Raw genomic sequence first — 21,228 nt, 5'->3', positions numbered from 1 at the left:
TTGTAAGTTGATAAAGAAACTTGGGTTCTTTTGTATTATTATATTTCATTATCACAATAGAAGAAATATCACACAATGCAGCCTATTTGGCCCAAGCCAAACTGGTTCAGGTCTGAAACATCAGTGATCCATCTTTACCTGCTATGCACCCTGCGAGACGAGCTAAGTTTCTCCAGCATTTCTGTGTTTTTAACTACACTCAGAGTCTGCAGATAGTCATGTTTTACTCTAATTGTTATTTTGTCTAGCCCCCTTGACCTGCACTCAGACCATAGACCTCCATACCCCTCCCATCCATGAACCTCTTCAAATTTCTCTTAAATATTGAAGTCTAGCCCACATCCACAACTTCCACACACAGCTCATTCCACAATCTCACCACTCTTTGAGTGAAGAAATTTAGATTTCATCACATAGTACAGTAACAGGCCTTTTTGGCCCCTGAACCAATGCCACCTAATGAACCAACAAATCCCATACATTTTTTTGAAGGTGGGAGAAAACCAACACAGACATAGGGAGAACATAAAAACTCCTTACAGATCGTGCTGGATTCGAACCAAGGTTGCTGATGTTGTAATAATGTTGCACAAATTGTGATTTTAATTATTCCCCTTAATGTTTCCCTCAGACATTTCACTAATGTCTTGTATAACTTCAACATAACATCCTAATTACTGTACTCCATTCTTTGATTTATGAAGGTCACATTTCTCAACATTGGAGAGACTGGACGTAGGCTGGGAGATCACATTGTTGAGCACCTCAGCTCTGTTTGCCGTAATACCAGGGATCTCCCAGGAGCCACCCGTTTCAGTTCCCTATCCCATTCCCTTGATGTGTGTTCATGGCCTCATGCATTCCCAGACTGAGACCACCTGCAAATTGGAGGAACAACCCCTCATCTTCTAATTGGCTTTGTCTATTTCTCCCCCTTTTCCATCTCCTTTGCACAGACAATGAATATTCACTTCTCCCCTTATCCAATTAACTTTTTATTGGTCTAGACTCCTTCCCTGTACGCTTAGATGTCCTGTTTTTTTTTGCTCATTCTGCTTATTCCTTGGAGAAGGGCTCAGCCCCAAAACGTTGGCAATATATCTTTGTCTTCTATGGATGCTGAAAGATCAGCTGAGTTCCTCCAGCATTTTGTGTTTTTAATATTGCAGTGTTCTCCTTATGACACTATATACCTGTGACATCATTTTCTAGGAATTTCCAGATCCCTCTGTTCTTATGCACTCTGCAATGTCCTTCCATTTACTGTGCTCCCAATGTGCAAGCCACAAGCATAGAGAACCTTCATCGTTGTCCACTCCATTCCTAATCTGGCGTCGTCTGCAATTTTTCTGATCCAATTTACCACGTTATCATCCAGATACCTGAGGCACACCAGTCGTCACCAGTCTTTAGTAAGAGAGACAATCATCTCCCTCCACTCTCTGGTTTCTCCCACAAAATCCATGCATAATCCAATTTACACATCTTTAATACTGAGCAATTGGACCTTCTTGACCAACCTTTCATGAGGAACCGTGTCAAAGGCGTTACTAAAGTCCATCTTTTGAACTTCTAATGGCAAGCCCATGATAAGTGCTGAGCACGCTTTCCAATCATACTGTTTGGAATAAACATACACCTGTATTCCTGACAAACATGTTTTACTTTTCAAGACAACTTGGCTCCAATTTTCTTTCGAGCCTAAGCAATTTCCTGCATTGTTGTAGCTGATTTTGGACATCATGGGTAAAGGTGTCAGTTTGCCAGTGCCATAGCATGCAAGTTGACTGATTCCATATTTGTATCCAGTGTTTGCAGCCACTTGTTTTTATTACATTAGATGAATTGTCTGAAGACTGGTTATGTGATGGTGGAAACTATAGGAGGAAGCAAAAAAAAATTATTTATTCATTTACATGTTGGTTTAGGGGAATTGAAAATGTTTTGGCCTCGTCTTTGGCCAGCATCTATGCAGCTCAGTTGAAGATGGAGATGTTCTTGGAGCTGTCTCTTTTTTACTATTATAATTTTTAAGAAAGTAAAATTATAACCACAGTTACAAAATTAAAATGTTAACAACTATCCAAAAATATTACATGGTTACATAGGAAAAAAAAACTACAAAGACTACTAAGAAAACCCTACAAGAATTCCTAATCCCTACCATTCCCCTCTACTAATCCTAAAATCTCCTCCCCTTATAAAAAGGAAGAAAGAAAAGAAAGTAAGGAGAATAACAAATAATTCCATCACTTACAATGGGGAGGTAAGGCTGCACCCATTGCCATTCTCAAATTTTCAATTTAAAACAATCCAAATAAGGTCTCCAAATCTTCCTAAATACATAATACTTATCCTGTATATTATAAATCATTTTCTCCAATGGTATACCGGACATTATTTCTGAATGCGATCTTTGTAAATTAGTTCCATCTGATCTTTCCATGAAACCTCTATACATTCCCTCGCTACTGCCAACGCTAATCGTAAAAGTGCTATTTAGAATTTATCTAATTTATTAACCAAAACCATTTCAATAAATTCCCAAATTAGGAAAATCTTTGGATCTAAACTAAATTGTATTTTCAGGATGTCGTACAAACAATTTCTCAATCTCATCCAAAAACCCTTAATCTTATCACAAAACCAAATTGAATGCAAAAAAGTACTTTTCTGCTCATTACAATGAAAACACAAATCTGACTCCCTCAATTTATATCTTTTCAAACATTCTGGGGTTAAATACAATTGATTAAAAAAGTTGTATGTTACTAACCTATACCTTACTTTATCCAACTTTGTCATAGTATACTTATTTATCTCCTCCAACTATCTATATCAAATTGAATTTGTAAATCATTCTCCCATTTTAGTCTCTATGCAAATCAACCTTCGGCATTTTCCGTATAATTATACATTTCTGAAATAAACCCTGTCTTTCCTCCATCTTGGACAAATGCTTCAAATAAGGTTTCTTTAGGTAAAATCAAATGTCTCCCTAAACCTTCATACAACATAGACTTAAGTTGATAATAACATAAAAAGGCTTTAGTAGGAATTTGATATTTTTCCTTCAATCTATCAAATGTTAAAAAATGACCCACTTCAAAACAGTTGTTTAATATCTTAATTCCTCTCTGAATCCAAATTTTAAAGAGGTTATTATCTATTGTAAAAAGTAAGTTTTTGTTCTGAAACAAAGGAATATATCTAGATAAACCCCCTAATAATCCTATAATCCCAAATAATTATTAAATAAAAGAAAATCGGTGATTTAGAACTATTGATAGATTTACTCGTCCATTTATAGATAAAATAATCCCTTCTTACCTCTCTAATATGTGTCAATTCAATATCTAACCAAGTAACTATACTGTCCAAATCAAATATCCTATTAATAATTTTCAACTGCACTGATTTATAATAATTCACAAAATTTGGTAGCTGCAAACCTCCTAACTCATATTGTCAAGATAATTTATGGGTCAAAACCCTTGCCAATTTACCTTTCCATAAAAATTTCTTCAATACATTTAAATTCTTTAAAAAATTATTTGGTACTTTACAAGGTATATTTTGGAAAAAAAAATTGTTATCAAGGAAATATGTTCATTTTAATACAATTTACTCTTCCTACCAACATTAACGGCAAATCCTTCCAACTGTTCAAATCTTCTTTAATTGCTGTCAATGACAGTAAATAAATCAATTCCACTAATTGACTTCTTTTTTATTCACCTTAATACCTAAATACTTTATACAATTTGACCATTTAAATCCTGCTTTGTTACATTCGGAATAATTTGCATCCAACTCTTATTCCAATTTACTTTGTAGCCAGCAATACACGTAAAGACTCTTTTGGATCTGTCAAGTATACCAAAACATCATCAGCAAATAAGCTAATTTTATATTCCTTTAAATCTGACAGAATTCCCTTTATTTTATCTTGTCTTATCACTTGTGCCAAAGGTTCGATCACCAATGCAAACTAAGCTGAAGACAAAGGACATCCTTGTCTAGTGGAACGTTCCAAGTGTTCTTGGAGCTGTCCCCTCTAAAAGCTCGATAGACCATCATCCTTATCAATATTTTCTTAACTCATCTGTTAGCCATATATTCTTAATAATTCAGAGCAACATTTCAATTGATTTGGTGGAGAGATCATATACACGTTCGAAAGAACATTACTAATCTTGGATCAACCCTTTGTTTCTGTCGGAAGATTTTGGTTTGATACCCAAGTTTGGAAAGTTGAACACTTAATGAACTCAACTGCCTGTTTGCAGAGATTAAAGTTCAGATCGTGCATTGTTGAAGATGCTGTCTTTTGGATGAGACTTTAAAGTAAAAAACTACTGATGTGGTGCCACCATTTTTGAAATAAGCTTTGCACACTGTATATTCTGCAATGTGTTTAGAGGCTGAGTGAAAATGTACCATGAGGAGTTTGTGTTCCGTCTCTCCTTCACAATGTGAAGCCATAATAACTACCTCAGTTTGGATCCTAAAATTAAAGCTTGCCATAATGGGAAATATTCAAAATCTGTTATAGCTTAACTTTAAACTGAACTCATAAAAAGCATGTGTATTAAAAAGCCTAAAGCTAGCATTTTCAATTTTATTTCACCAATGTTTACTACACTGCAGTGTCTCCATTGCTCCTTGGAGACCTGCAAAGACATAATAGATCAGTATGGTGTCATTCTTGTCTGAAACCTGAATTTAAATCTGATCCAAGCTGTTGGAGTGAACAACTCACTTTGATAATCCTCTGGTGAGTTTGGGCTCTGGTGAGTTTGGGCAGGCATGTCCTGGTTCCTGCCGGGCAGAAGTTTGAGTCTTCTCCCACAGTTTATTTTTTAAACTCCAAAAGTATGAACAAGCTGAAAGAAACTAAAAGGGTGCTGCCTTTATTAAAATGGAATATTAACTTGAAGTTCCAATGGACACCTTCTTCCTCCACCACACTGAAAGAATTTTAACTGGGGTCTAACCTAATAATTCCCTCTCAATTGATATCCCATCAGTGGTCCACATTTGCTTTCATTCCATCCTCACCCAGGCTTAATGTGAAGAGACAATCACACTGATCCTCTACATCTGGGAATTAAATGTAGAGGCCCAGACTCTTCTCACAAGGAATTTTTAAAGGAAAAAAGGCTGGGATGGAGCTTTGACTTTTGCTGAAGCACATGCAACTTTATTTATTTTTACACTGATTCTATCAGTTGTGCAAATTTTGCACAATATAAATTTGCACGTTGTAAACCAAAAATTGCCTCTATGTCACATTATGTAGCTTTCAGTCTTGTGGGTGGGGGTTGGGGGGGGGGGAGCTTTCAGCCTGCAATTATTAGGAGGAGTTGAGCTTCAAAGTTCAAAATCTCTGAGTACATACATGGCATCACCTACGACCCTGAGGTTCTTTTTCCTGTGGGCAAGGCAGAATTTCTACTTGTCCGAACTGTAAACTGCACTCAAGAAAATGATGTGTATACAAAAATGAAAAATGTCAATAGACTGTGCAATGCAGAAGAGAATGAAGACTCAGTAATAAGGTGCAAAGTAGGAATACTTAAATGAGTCTTGGATTTAGTTGTTTTGGAGTTTGATGGTGGAGGCATAGCAACTGTTCTTGAACCTGGTGGTGTGAGTCTTGTGGCCCCCAGACCCCTTTCCTGATGCAGCAGCAATAAGAGCATATCCTGAGCAGTGTGAATCCTTAAAGATTGTTGCTGCTCTCTGACGACAGCATGTCATGTAGATTTTCTCGATGGTGGGAAGAGTTTTGTTTGTGATGTACTAGGCTGTTCATGAGCTTTTGCTGGGTATTCTGCTTGGGTATTGGTGACCCCATACCAGGCTGTGATGCAGCTGGTCAGCACACTTTCAACAATACATCTGAGGAAATTTGCCACATTTTCCAATAACATAATAAACCTCTGCAAACTCCTGAGCAAGTAGAGGTGCTGATGTGCTATCTCCACAATGACATTAGTATGTTTGGTCCAGGAAAGGTCATCTGCGACAGTGATTCCCGGGAATTTAAACTTACTCAGCTTCTGATTTTCCCCAATGATCACTGGATTGTACACCTCTGGTTTTCCCTTCCTGATGTCCACAATCAGCTCCTTGGTTTTGGTGACCTGTTGTTGTTGGTGCACCATTCAGTTAATTTTTCAATCTCCCTCCTGTATGCTGACTCATTGCTCCTTTTATACAGCCCATTACTGTGGTATCATCAGGTGATTTGTAGATGTTGTTGTACCGAGCCGCACAGTCATTGGTGTGTGTGAGTAGAACAGTATGCAACCCTGTGGTGCTCCAGAACTGAAGGAGATCATGAAGGAGCAGCTCTTGCCAGTCTGCACTGATGGGGTCTGGAGATGAGGAAAGCCAGGATCCAATTACACAGTGGGGTTTTGAGGCCCAGGTTTTGCCGATCAGTTTTGAGGGGATGATAGTGTTAAATGTTGAACTGCAGTTGATAAAGAGCATCCTGATATATGCATCTTTATTCTCCAGGCATTCCAGGGCTTGGTGTATAACTTGTAAAATGGCATCTGCCATAGTCCTGTTGCTGCGGTAGGCAATATGGAATAGATCCATGCCACTGCTCAGACAAGAGCCTGATCCTCTCTAGATTGTTTCTTCATGATCACAGTGGACTTGAGAGATTCTGAGCTTTTAAATGTTCTTTAATCTATTCCTTGTCCTTCACTGCTCAGGTTTAAACCCAGAGCACATACTATTGAAGTTAACATTTTGCCAGAGGAAGCTATAGAAGAGGGTACAATTAAGAGGTTCTAACAATGTTTGGTCAGGAGTTTGGCTCGGAAAAGTTAGAATGCTATAAACCAACTACAAATAGATGTGCCTCAACATGAACAAGTTGGGCTGAAGGGCATTTCCGCACAACAAGACATGATGACTCTTAACTCTTGGATGACGTAGATTTTTTTTTGGAGATTTTTGTTGGAGGTGGATTTGTCAAGTTCCACCTCCAACATAATTGAATGATGCTTCCTGCCACCTTTTGTACGTGATTTAAAAAAAAAAGTTTAAAAAGAATCATCCTCTGAGCAGCTGTAAATGTGGCATCTCTAACCAATACAACATTTAGCCACATGCTCCATTCTGTAGCGGGGGGAGGAGGAATGTAAATTGGAATTTATTATGAAAATCTGAATTTGTTCACATCAATTATTACATATTGGGAGGACTTGTGTTCTGTTTTAGAATATTGGACTTATGAAATCCTTTCACTGTTGAAGCTAATACTTTCATTTACTCTCATTTTTTTTTAGATCTTGTTGGGTCTCACACGTGGTACTTTGGCTTCTCCTTGTCAATTTCAACTTGTAAAATAAATTGCACAGTGAATGATTATAAACATTATTTTTGCTACTCTCTCATTTAAAATCCCAACTCTGTTAAATAATCTTTTAAGTTGCTTGTCTCAAAAGATTAATTTGCTGAAATGACTCAAATATTGTTCACTCATTTCTCTACATTTTTTAGTCGATATAATATGTGAATAAATTGCCCAAGCAAAGTATGAATTAATTTTAAAAAATGGATTATGTTTTGCAGGCCATTCCCTATTTTGTTGGAATGATGATCATAGAACTTGTCATTACCTGGTTCCAGAAGGGTCAGATTGTATTTCGGCTGAATGATGCATGTTCATCTATCAGTGCAGGGATCCTCTCCAGACTTCCAACGTAAGTACTGTAAATGATCAAAATATGGCTCCCTTTTCATGGATGTTGTTTATTATTATCTGATTGCACAAGTACAACTGGATGAAACAGTGTTCTTGGTCCTTGGTGCAAAGTATGCAGACACTCAACCAGACAATACACATACAGATAACAATACATTTGGCGGGCAAGTCTTATATAAAAATAAATAAATATTGTTTCTTAAATATTAGTTTTGGCTTGATAGTGTAAGGAGTTCCTTTGGTCGTTCAGCTGTGGGAAGAAGCTATCTCTAATACTACCAGTACTGTACCTTTCCCAAGAGGAGCAGCAGAATGATCCTGTGTATAGGGTGGAAGGGGTCCTCATTGATTTTGTGCTCTCTCTTCATCAACTATCACATCAATTGGGGGGGGGGTGGGAAGGGAGACCTCTGGTACCCTATGGTCTTGTGGGTTGACCTCTGATCCATTTCTCTGAAGCAACCATACTACACTGGTCGGGGTGCTGCCAATAGAGCTCCTGTGGAAGGTTCACATGATCATCGCTGTTGATCTTCCTGACAATTGAGGAGATGTTGTGTGTCCACAATAGGTCATTGGCCAAGTCGATTTCATGTAACATGGTGCTCTCCACTTGTTCCACAACAGATTTGTTGATGTATAGTGGAGGATGGTCATCCTGGACCTCCTGAAATCCATGTATGTCGAACAATAGAAACTATTCTGAGCATTGTTTGTTAGCTGAAGGTAGGATACCAAAGGTAAACATTTATTTTGGATGATGAGATGCAGGATGCAATATACAATTATTGCCTCTCTTGATGCTTTCTATTGAATGTAGTGGTCGATTTTGAAGCTTTTCTTGTGATGAATAGTTTGAGATAAAGACGTGCTAGATTTTTGACCAACTTATTTCTGAGTGGCATGTTTTGTGTCTCTGTGTTACTTGGGAGGCATCTTAAATAACTTAGAGATGCAAGATTCAAATAATAGAAGAGACTTTACTTACTGATGTCTTCCACTATCTCAGGAAACTGTTCACACATTTATATACAGTGGTGCACTACAGTTACTACAGTGAGAAGGGTGTATTCTTACATGGTTACAAAATAGTTCATATTATCCTGATTGTATAACATTTCTCCTTCTCAAGAGAAAGAAATAATTAGTGTTCTTTATCACTTTCTTTCCAGTGCAACGTAAGTAACTGAACTTGTACACTAATTTATTTACACAATACTTTTAAATAGTTCTTATCAATACTGCACTGGTGGCGGCAGTATGTTGCTTGGCCATCTTGTGGATTTGGCTGCGACCATTAGGCTCTGTGTTGCTGGTATATGTGTAGGTGATGTAGCTTGTTGTGCTTTACCTGACAACTACTGTGTTGATGTTTCAGTATTAGTGGTTGTGGTCTCTTCACTCGATACCTCACTTGATATTGGTGTTGCTGGTATTAAAGCTTTCTGCTTCATCACATCTTGTGTCAACTGGATGTGAATTCTGTTCCTCCTCAGTTGATTGCCAGAGTCTGTCTCAACAATGTATGATCTTGGTGTCTGTTTCTCTGATGACCTTTGCCTGGGTCCATGTTTTCAACATCAGGTCTTGAATATGCACATGCTGCCCTCTGAACAGTTCTGGCAGCATTTGTGCATTTTTGTTATAATGCTGGTTTCTGGAGGGTGTATTTTGCTTGGCAGAGTTGTTTTATGTCTCCTGCCATTTAGAAGTTCTGCCAGGGACTTCATGTCAGCCCTTAAAGGTGTTGCTCATAATGATAGAAGTGCTAGGGATGGGTCTTTTGCTTGGTGACACTTAACTCGTGTGCATTTCAGTTTGCACTTGTCTTTCATGAACCCATGACCTTTGGGGTAGTATGGGGATGATGTAGTAATAACAAACCCATACTCTGCAGCCAGCTTTCTGAATTCTTGTGATGTGAACTGTGTACCATTGTCACATATTACTCACTCGGTTATTCCTTGTTCGCAAAGAGCGCTCTCATTTCTGAGGTGATAGTTGACAATCCCAGGTTTTTCACCCTTTTGACGAATGGAAACTTTGACTAATAACGAGCACCAGTCTTGATTCTTGGTGAACAAGTCTGCTCCCACTGTGTGCCATGGCCTGGCAGGTACTTCTGTGGAAATCACTTCCTTTGTGTGTTTCTGTACTTTTGGCATATCTTCTTTGACTGGATCTCATAAATTGACAGAGATCAAATGCAACTCCTGGCAGCTATCCAGACCTAGAATTTCTGGTCTGTCTGTGTCCACCATGTAGAACGTACAGAGGATGTTTTTTTCCCTTATGGCAGCCATTGATGGTAGCTCTCCTGAGCTGCTTGATCATGAGTCCACCATAGGCTGTTAATGTGACATTTGCTGTTTCCAGTGCACTGTCTTTTGGATAACCTTTTATGTTCTCTTGCAACATCTGGCAGTAGAGTCTGAATGGAAGGATGTTGCTTTGTGATCCAGTATCCAGCTTCACCTTTAGGTTAAATATTGTAGGCTTGTCCTGGATTGTATTGGATCCTTGTGTGCAACTCGCTTCCTTCTTTCATCTCACTCAACATCTCATGATGGAGTATGGATTCTATGTCCACTATCTGGGTGTTGGAGTCCTCCTTGTTGTTTCCTTTGATGTGATGGATCTTCTTTTTGTCTTTCTTCTTCACTGGTATTGCTGTTTTCTTCATCCCACTGCTGCCACCATGATATGACTCTTTGTTACTTGGGAGGCTTCTTAAAAAACTTAGAGATGCAAGATTCAAATGACAAGAGGCTTTACTTACTGAGGTTTCCACCATCTCTGGAGACTGTTCACACGCTCATACATATGCACACAGTGGTACACTACAGTTACTACAGTGATATTCTTGCGCGGTTACAAAATAGTTCACGTTATCCTGACTATATAACAGTATTAATTCTGTCTTGAATGGTATTTATCCCTTAGAATGGTAATAGCAGTCAGTACCAGTCCAGGCACGAGTATGCTCATTTGAGTCTTAAAAACAATGGACAAATTGTGGAAGTTTGGGAGTTGAGCCACTCAATAATGAGGCCCACGCTCTACCATGTTGGTGATATCAGTACAGTACTACATTTAAACTTCTAGCTGTTTTACCTCACAGATTGCCCTTGCAAATAAATGCCCTTGCAGAAGATTGCCCTTGATGTTAGTTCCCTTGCCATCAGCGTCATGACTATTTGGCAGTTTTCTTTCTGGATCCATTAAGTGTCTAGCCTGCACAGCCATGCACAGTCCAAAAAGTTATGTCAAATGCAAAGGTTTAGCTTTCTTGTGTCCTCTAAACATCATAGAATTCAAAAACTTATGGGGTTTGTAGGTTAGTTGGTATGGGTGGATTTGGATGGTGTGGCCTCATAGGCCAGAAGGACCTGTCACCTCATTGCATCTCTAAATTAAGCAAAATTAAGTTGTCCATTTTTTTTCAAGCAGTAAGAATTCTTCAGAGATTAAATGAGCAATAGCAGCAAAACCAAAGGGGTTGAGCATTTAAAAAAAAAAATATTGCTAAAGAAAGTCTCCTAGTTCTGTGAACTTGGACCGCATTTGCAGTATTTAAGAGAATGAATTCTTCTGCTCCCAAGTTTCTGCATTTATTAAACCTTCAAAAGCTCCTCTGCTGTTGGAGCAGTAATCTGCTGATGGAATGATAACTAGAGGGCAGAGGTTTATGGTGAGATTTTGGGGACATCAGTAGGATTTGAGGAAGGACATTTTCACACTGAGTATAATTGAATCCTGGAGCGAAATGCTCAAATGTTCGTGATAGGATATCTCAGAACATTTAAGGAATTTTTCAATGAGTACTTGAATTGCCAAGGCACAGAATGCTGAAAAATGGGAAGCAGTTTTTCCTGAGTTGTCATCTCAGATAGATTTCCTGGCAGTGACTAACAGCAGCAATTTTTGAATCTGTGTCTGACAGGAAGTTACTGAGGCCATTACGTTTTTGAAGTTGACATGGGCTACAAAAGGCTGTGATATACCATCAAGTGATAAGAATGTTGCAACTGGCTATCTTCACCAATATGTGGAGAAAAATAATTTATTCTTAAAGACTGTCTTCATGAAGTTATCTTGCTGATTTTTATAAACTCAACTAGAAAGAGCATATTGTGATAGTTATTCCACCACATCCTTTCATCTGGAAAGACATTTAGGTTTGGTTGAGTGAAACTGATTTTGGTTGGTTTATAATGTAGACAGCTAAAAAAGCTTGTGTGCCATTTTCTGGAAATTATTAACCTGAGCCTTAATTTTCAGAGAAGTAAAAGCCCGTGGGCTTGTATATCAACAGAAATTAAACAAAAGACCAGTCACTCAGACCTAGAGACAATACTGTCCAGAGATTGGACACATTATGGATTGTAGCACTTGCGATCATTGATGCAGGAGTTGTATGAATAGTCCAGTTTTGTGCTTGTGTGGTGACCAACACAGCTTGTATAATACTTCAAGATTTTGCATTTGCCCCAGAGGAGTTTTGCAAGCAAGCCTGTTAAATACTGACACAGCAGATCAGTAGCCTTCTTGAAATACTGTACTGCATTTGATTGTGTGACCGTGTCAAAATAATTATGTCAATAATGTGACTCCAACATCAACAAAGTGTCATAATTGCCAAAAGATGTGTGGGCATGTGGCCAAGCTCAATTAGCTGTCCAATCCCACCTCCAACACACCCAGAGCTACCCTCTGAAGAGTTGGAAATGTCGAGGATGTTGATCTAAGGAATGCCTGCAGCTTTGTGAAGGCAGCCCTCAAACAGTTTGCAGTGATCTTAAGTTGAATAAGATAGAAGTTGGGATGGAATTGGCCAAATTGCAAACGTGTGTGCAGAAGAGCCCTTCTGACTATTCTAGTGTGAAGGGATTGTGAACTGCATGGAAATCGACCACCAAGACCCCTGAACGCATGCTTTCTGAAAACAGTCTTCTCACTTGAAAATCTATGGCTACACTTCATTTTGTTCTTGGGCCATGTCTGTCAGCTGAAGGTTCTTGGATCAAATTTTGTATGAGGTGAACTGAGGGTAAAAATCGTCCTTTACAGAGCAAATATAACAGGAAAGAATGGGGAAATGTACCCTCAGGGGGGGAAAAAAATCACACTGCTGTACAAGCAAGTTAAAATTCTTGCAAATACAAGGTAGAAAAGGAATAAATGGTACAGAACTTGGGCATTTACTTACAGTATTAACAAATTCTGAGATTTCATGCAAGAATTTCACTTGGTTTTTTTTTTAAAAGTTACTGAGCACTAATGTAACACCAACTACTTTTATGCATTCTTCATAATTTCTGATCTGGGATTTATCAATAACATTTACTTTCAATGAATGCAGTAATCTGGGTTCGGGATTCAGCCAGTTTTAACTTCTTGCCAAGTTATGCGAAGTCCCCAGAAATTAACTTGCAGCAAACTGCAGGCGCACCATAAATTTAATTGCATGAGATTTCTAGCTTTAAGGACTGCACTGTGCTTTTAACCATGTGCAAGAGATGAGGTCATGGTGTATCCTGTTGCAAACTCTGATTATTTAAATTACGTGTGAATATTGTTAAGGTTAAGCAGGCAGCATTTATTTCAATTTCCATAAAACCCCTGGTATCTGGCAGCTACAGGGATTGGTAGATGCTAGATATGTGAATTTGAGACTTGCCCACAATGCCTAATTAATACACCAACATTAAGAATAAACCATTTAAAAGACAAAAGATGGTATGACATGTGTCCTTAATTATCTAAAGTTCACTTTATTAGGTAATTCCAATTACTTTAAAATGTAAATTTATATTCGAATCCTGGTCGCTGGCACTGTTTGCTAACTGCTACACTAACCATGCAGCTAACATAATTGCCCCCCACCCCCCACCCCCACCAAGTTCACAGATAAAGTCTTAGTAATATGCTAATAAAGATAAAGACTCTTACTATGCAGGGACAAGGAGACACTTTAAGAGAGTCACCCCAATGCCATCAACTGGCTTTTCATCCATTTTGTTCAAACACAACTTAATTCCAACAGCTGCTCCAAGCAAAGCATGACCAGGGCACTCCACTAGCTGAATATTTGCTCACCTCTTCACCAAATATTTTTGAGTTACTTCAGTTACTATTACAATTTTAAACTTTTATTAATTTTTTGAATTTATCTTAAAATTTCATTTGTTGTTTATTTCCTGATTTTTTTTTATTTTTGCTGGTTGCTTGAGTTTGCAGAATTCTAGATAACAGGGGATTTACCATACTAATATTTTGTTTGTCAGTCATATATTTTCAGGTTAAAATTGAAAATGCTCCTGGGTTGAATCAAAGCCTTGTTGAATTAAATAAAATCAGCAGGTCAGGTCAGATACAGCAATGAGCTCTCTGAACCCTTCTCCATTAACAATGGCGTGAAGCAAGGCTGTGTTCTCGCACCAACCCTCTTTTCAATCTTCTTCAGCATGATGCTGAAACAAGCCATGAAAGACCCCAACAATGAAGACGCTGTTTACATCCGGTACCGCACGGATGGCAGTCTCTTCAATCTGAGGCGCCTGCAAGCTCACACCAAGACACAAGAGAAACTTGTCCGTGAACTACACTTTGCAGACGATGCCGCTTTAGTTGCCCATTCAGAGCCAGTTCTTCAGTGCTTGACGTCCTGCTTTGCGGAAACTGCCAAAATGTTTGGCCTGGAAGTCAGCCTGAAGAAAACGGAGGTCCTCCATCAGCCAGCTCCCCACCATGACTACCAGCCCCCCCACATCTCCATCGGGCACACAAAACTCAAAACGGTCAACCAGTTTACCTATCTCGGCTGCACCATTTCATCAGATGCAAGGATCGACAATGAGATAGACAACAGACTCGCCAAGGCAAATAGCGCTTTTGGAAGACTACACAAAAGAGTCTGGAAAAACAACCAACTGAAAAACCTCACAAAGATAAGCATATATAGAGCCGTTGTCATACCCACACTCCTGTTTGGCTCCGAATCATGGGTCCTCTACCGGCATCACCTACGGCTCCTAGAACGCTTCCACCAGCGTTGTCTCCGCTCCATCCTCAACATCCATTGGAGCGCTTTCATCCCTAACGTCGAAGTACTCGAGATGGCAGAGGTCGACAGCATCGAGTCCACGCTGCTGAAGATCCAGCTGCGCTGGATGGGTCAAGTCTCCAGAATGGAGGACCATCGCCTTCCCAAGATCGTGTTATATGGCGAGCTCTCCACTGGCCGCCGTGACAGAGGTGCACCAAAGAAAAGGTACAAGGACTGCCTGAAGAAATCTCTTGGTGCCTGCCACATTGACCACCGCCAGTGGGCTGATATCGCCTCAAACTGTGCATCTTGGCGCCTCACAGTTTGGCGGGCAGCAACCTCCTTTGAAGAAGACCGCAGAGCCCTCCTCACTGACAAAAGGCAAAGGAGGAAAAACCCAACACCCAACCCCAACCAACCAATTTTCCCCTGCAGCCGCTGCAACCGTGTCTGCCTGTCCCGCATCGGACTTGTCAGCCACAAACGAGCCTGCAGCTGACGTGGACTTTTACCCCCTCCATAAATCTTCGTCCGCGAAGCCAAGCCAAAAAGAAAATTGAAAATGCTCCTGGGTTGAATCAAAGCCTTGTTGAATTAAATAAAATCAGCAGGTGAGTATTGAGATCAACCCGAGAAATGATCTATTGGTTATTCTGTCTGTGGATTGAACCAACCAAGTGGAAGCATGCAAGTAATCGAAGCAGCCTCGTCTTGTGGAGAAAGTTAATGCGTGAGCGGGTGGCACGAGTACTTGGGAGAGCGTTCGTCTTTACCACTGGTTAGGCCTGAATTACAACAGGAAATTGATGACTGATTCAAATTGAAGACCACTTTATGGGCCCCTCGACACCTCAGTATTGGTTTGAATTGCTCAGAAGTTAGTTGGATGTCAATTATTAAGGTTTCATCACAAAATGTAATCAGATATCATTGTATTTGATGCAATTTTTTGTGGGATTAAACTTCCTGGAATTCATGGAGATGGCCAACCCAAGAAGAAATTTAATAATATAAGGAATATATTGTTTTAAATGATATGGAAAAAGGAAGCAATTTTTTTTTACAGTAGCTTTTCTCAACATGGTCCATGAACCACTGTTGTTCTGTGAGATTGTTATGGATGGTCCACGAAGAGTGCAGAACACATTTTACAGATGTAAAACGATGTTAAAAATTTGATTTTAAAATAAATTGAAATTCTCAAACATATTTCTCAATAAAAACTCCATTGGTGGTGTGGTAAGGAACTATAGCTTGTCTTTCACCTTGTTAATATTCATGGTTTTGTTACAGATAGTTAGCAGTAAATAAAGGAATATTTAAAGTGGTTGATGGGTGGAAAAAAGGTTGAGAACCACTGTTTCTGCAGTCTGTACAAGTCGCACTCTTCGCAGGACACAGTCGTCATGGGTGCCTCGCCTGCCCACAGAACAAGCACTTTGTGCGTTTGGTCACTACCGCTGCCATTGTCAGGTTAGTTGTCCCCGATGCCATCTCCCAAGATGGCAGCATTTGTGGTGTGCACATGGAGGGCCTGCCTCTGCCCATGATCGATTCAGCATGGCGCTGGGCCGAGTCTAGAGTCTTGATTAACTGTATGGCTGGCTTCAGTGGTAACTGGTCTTCTTCGAGGAGATGCTGCCGAATGTAGTCAGACCTCAATCCTGACACACATGCATCCTGGACTAGGTCTTTGATGCACTTGGCCACCAGTAGAGGAACTGTTGCACTACCCCACAGTCTTTCCCCAGCATGAGCAGGGCACGAATGAATTCTTCGGCCAATTCACCAGGTTGTTTCTTGCGGGAAGCCAGGAGATAACATGAGTAGTCATTGGTCCTCGGTTTATAGAGGGCCCGGAGCTTGGCCACCGGCTTGGTGTACGTGGCACAGCCCCTGATTGCCTGGAGCGCTCGCTGGGCGACTCTTGCTTGTAGTACCTTGAACTTCTTTTCGTTAGAGTCCAGCAGGTTGGCAGCGGCCTCAAGGAAATTACCAAAGCAGCTTATCCTCTGCTCATAGAGTTCAGACACTCCTGGGAGTTGGGGGTCCACTTCCAATGGATTAGGGTGCAGCAGTTTCTCCATTACCGGAGAGATAATTTCTATGTATTAAATTGTAAGGCACTACCAGTAACCATAAAGATAAGGTTGAGGAAACAATAGACTTTAATACACATAAGAACCTTGCTGGCCCAGATCCCAGGATAGGAATGGCTGCAAGGGAAGGTGGCTTGACCTTTATGGCCCAGGACCATGGGGGAGGAGTCATAGGGTATGAGTCATCTGTGGGCGGGCCAGCTCCATATATCCAACAGACAATGATAACTATATACAATGGAGGAAACATATCATCACACATACCATTGGTGAGAGAATTGGATGAGAGAACAAATGAAGGTTGTAAAATGGATAAAAAGAGATTGTTATTTTTGTGACCAGGACAGATGAGCTGAAGGACCTCACTGACACCTGACAACTTCGAAATGAGGGTCAGAATGGCATCTTATTGTTTCTGGTTTTCAGAGAAGATGGAGATTTGGGTGGCACAGTTAATGGAGCTGCTGGCTTGTAGCTCCAGCAACCCAGGCTGAACCTAAAAGCACATGGGCTATTTGACAATTAAATTGTCCCAACAAAATGAGGAATTGGTAACTCTGGATTAAGTTTCAGGGTATGTTGGGAGAGTGTTTTATTTACATGATTTAATTCTAAGAAATGGTTACTCTGTTTCTCTTCCCACACTCAGCAAGTAGTTGAGTATTTCCAGAATTTTTTTTTGTTGTTTAAGCAATCAGTGATCCTTGTTGTATTTCATTCACTTGTACCTATGTGCTGCAACAATCTTGAGGTTAGGACTCTGAGAGTAAGGATGATTTTAATTCCACTGTAAGAGAGGTGTGTGTGTGTGTGTGTGTGTGTGTGTGTGTGTGTGTGTGTGTGTGTGTGTGTGTGTGTGTGTGTGTGTGTGTGTGTGTGTGTGTGTGTGTGGAGACATGAGAGATATGTTTCTCCACACACACTGATTTATTGAAGGCAATTTGAAATTGACACACTTAAATGCTGAAATGACTCTGCACACAAGTGCTGATGTCACGACACTTCCTGTGTTTGGGTATTTGCTGAAAATTACCCAGGTCTGTGGCCCTGCCTCCATGGACCTGGGTAATTTTCCCAGGCTGATATTTTCACACTGCCGGTTTATGGGAGGATTCCCGGGAAAATTTCCCATGAATCCCCATTTTACATGGTGGTGTGAAAAGGCCTATTGGGTTCTCTGATCATCTCCAAGATAGGTCTTGGACCCAGGTGGATTTTGACTGGACTGACCCCATTCAGCCCTTTCTAATAGCCCTGTACCTGGATCTTCTTTCCAGTAATTTGCTTGGTGAACCCCATTTTACAAGGCAATTTGTAAATGGGTGATTTTTGCTGCCATGTAAACATAGTTAGGGTGTCAAGGAAGCATGAGTAGAGCTGCTGTCTCACAGCTCCACTAACCTGGGTACAAACCTGAGGCAGACTGCTGCCTATGGGGTACAAACCTGAGGCAGACTGCTGCCTATGGGGTACAAACCTGAGGCAGACTGCTGCCTGTGGGGTTTACAGTTTTTCTTAGGGTTCAGTTGTTTCAGTTTCCTCCCACAACTTTTTAAAAATTATTTTGAATTTTCAATCTTAAACAGGAGAGTACATCATTGGTTGTTACAGACCATGTCATTTTTTAATCCAGAGATTTACTTATGTATGATGTCTCTCCCTCCCCCATTCCCCCCCAACCCTCCCCCCAAGGAAAAGGAAAAGATAGATGTGATATAAAACAGAAAAGTTAGCAAAGGAGGAGAAGAACAGAAGAAATGAGAGGTTGAATGTGGGGGTCAGCATTTCCCATATGTGTCCATTCCCTTGTGTGGGCACTTTTTCTTAATTTATTTGTTAGCAGTTCTCTATAAACCTTTTTGTTGGGGAATGGCTACAGTCGTGCTCCCATATATTCCAGATATGGTTACCATATTCCAACAAAGGTGCTGTGTTGCTTCCTAACATTGTAGGTAATTTTTCCATTGGAATACAGCTGTGCATCTCAATAGTCCATTTGCTAATAAGAAGAGGGGAGTCGGACTTCCAGATCGTCATTATGCATTTTTTTTTACTATGGCCAGGGATATAAATGCGAATTGAATTTGGAATTTCGTCAATTTGTAGCCTATATCCAGAAGGTTCCCTAGTAGTTATAATGTTGGGTCTGGCGGGAAGGCTACCTTCATTATCTTTGGCTAGAATATTGGCCAAATCTTGCCAGAATGGGGCTACCTTTACACAGGACCAGGTTGCATGAAGAAATGTTCCTTGCTCCACTCCACATCTGAAGCATGTTTCTGGCACCCCTGGTTTTGTTTTGTGGATTTTTTAGGGTGTGAGGTAGAGTTGGTGCCAAAAATTGCACTGAACCCATTCTATATCAAGAGTTAATGATTGTTGTGACGCTGTTCTTGTACCAGTCTGACCAGCATCTTTCATCAATTGTGATGCACAGGGCCGACTCCCATCTTTCCTTTGATCTATGTAACTCTTGTGTTTGGGTTTCAGCTTGGAGTACAGAGTACATTCTTGATATAAATTTAGGTGCATTTCCCTGTCAAAGCAACCTCTTGACATCACTAGGCTCAGGTGGGGTCATTGCAGGGCCCCACCTGTCCCTCAGGAATGATCTTAATTGGAGGAAACAGTGAAAGGTTCCATAAGACAAATCGTATTTGACCCTCAGCTGCTGGATGGACACGAGGCGTCTCCCTTCGTAGCAGTCCTTAATATATTGAATCCCCTTTCGGTGCCAAATCTCCAAGATGTTGTTGCCGTTGTCCATAGGCATCAACTCATTTTGAATCAATGGTGCATTCAGCAATATTTTCATTTTCCCCGTGCTTTCAATAATTTTATACTAAATTTTGATCAGGTGTTTCAGTGTGGGATTTTCCTTTTTTGTTATTGATTTGGGGTCCCATTTGTATATGAAATCTTTCATAGTCTTTTGCCCCTTCCCCATTTTTACCTAGGTGGGTGTCTTCCCTCCCTTTAAAGTAGTATGTGAGGAATCTCAACTGGGCTACTAGATAGTATTTCTTTAAATCAGGTAATTTTAGCCCTCTCAGGCTGTAATCCCATGTCAATTTCTTTTAAGGCTATTCTGGATACTTCCAAATAAATTTCCTTTTGATACCATTCAACGTTTAAAAAAAAAGATTGCAGGAGTGGAATTGGCAATGATTGGAAGAGGTGTTGAAGACCTGGCATTACCTTCATCTTTATGCAGTTAACCCTCGCCATTACAATAATGGGCAGGTCCATCCACCTCGTCAGATCTTCCTCTATCTTCTCAAGTATAAGGGGGTAGTTAAGTTTATATAGGTTTTCCAAATTGTTATCAATCTTTATTCCGAGGTTCTTTATGGCTCCTGTCCGCCAACTAAAGTAACTTTTTTTTTGGTGCTCTTCATAGTTAAATTTATTCAATGGCATAATATTACTTTTCTCTATATAGGCCTTGTAGCTGATATTGTACCATAGTCCTCCAGTGTGACGAGCAGCTTTGGCAAGGACCTGGCTGGGTCTGTCAGGTTCAACAATACATCATCTACTATTAAGTTTATTTTGTGCTCACATTAATCCACTTTAAATCCTTTTATCAAAGGATTTTTTCTAATAGTCTCTGCCAATAGTTCAGTTGCTAGGACAAACAGCCCAGGTGACAGGGGACAACCCTGCCTACTGGATCTACTAAGGGGAAATATTGATGATGTTTGTCCATTTGTACTGACTTTTGCACGTGGATTGTCATACAGCGTTTTTACCCAGATGACAAATGCTTGTCCCATTCCAAATTTTTCTAGAACTTTCAAAAGGAAAGGCCATTCTAGCAGATCAAAGGCCTTTTCTGCATTCAGTGAGACTACTGAACTTGGATCTTATTTTGTTTGTGCCAAATGAATAATGTCGAGCAGTCTAAGTTTTTGGCGGAATGCCTTTTCCTGATAAAGCCCAATTCATCTGGGTTTATCAGTTTTGGGAGATATTGACCTAATCTGTTGGCCTGTGCCTTGGCTATTATTTTATAGTCTGTATTTAGTAGTGATATGGGTCTGTACAAGGATGGCTTTGTTGGGTCCCTGTATTTTTTTTTTTTTTTGGCACAACAATGGCTGTTGAAAATGACTCCAGGAGAGTTTGTGACCTGACACCTGGTCTACTATCCCTATTAATAGTGGTATTGGTAATTCTTTATACAACTCAGGGGAAACCATCCTCTCCTGGAGACTTATTTGTTTTTAAGGTTCGCAGAGCCTGTTCAATTTCTTCCTTAGAGAGTGGGGCCTCTAATTCCATCTGGTCCTCTTGGACCAGTTTCGGCAGCTCAATCCTTGCCAGGAACTCCTCAATTTTATGCATATCTC

General features: G+C 40.1%; 1 protein-coding gene across 5 annotated transcripts in view; it reads left to right on the top strand.

The window, feature by feature from the left end:
* agmo (alkylglycerol monooxygenase) overlaps nucleotides 1–21,228 on the top strand; it is a 414,609-nt gene that overhangs the window by 24,023 nt on the left and 369,358 nt on the right. For 4 of the 5 annotated variants that reach the window (XM_069913757.1, XM_069913754.1, XM_069913755.1 and 1 more), the window contains exon 2: nucleotides 7,597–7,727. In XM_069913757.1, coding sequence (XP_069769858.1) covers nucleotides 7,597–7,727 — 131 coding nt within the window. Of the gene's footprint in view, nucleotides 1–7,596; nucleotides 7,728–21,228 lie in introns of those variants that run through there. The other variant, XM_069913758.1, reaches the window with a different exon arrangement.

Source organism: Narcine bancroftii, chromosome 1 (genome assembly GCF_036971445.1).
Source record: "Narcine bancroftii isolate sNarBan1 chromosome 1, sNarBan1.hap1, whole genome shotgun sequence".
In the NCBI taxonomy this organism is placed as follows: Eukaryota; Metazoa; Chordata; class Chondrichthyes; order Torpediniformes; family Narcinidae; genus Narcine; species Narcine bancroftii.
Note: the sequence above shows the minus strand (reverse complement) of the source record. Positions and strands in the feature narration are given on the sequence as shown.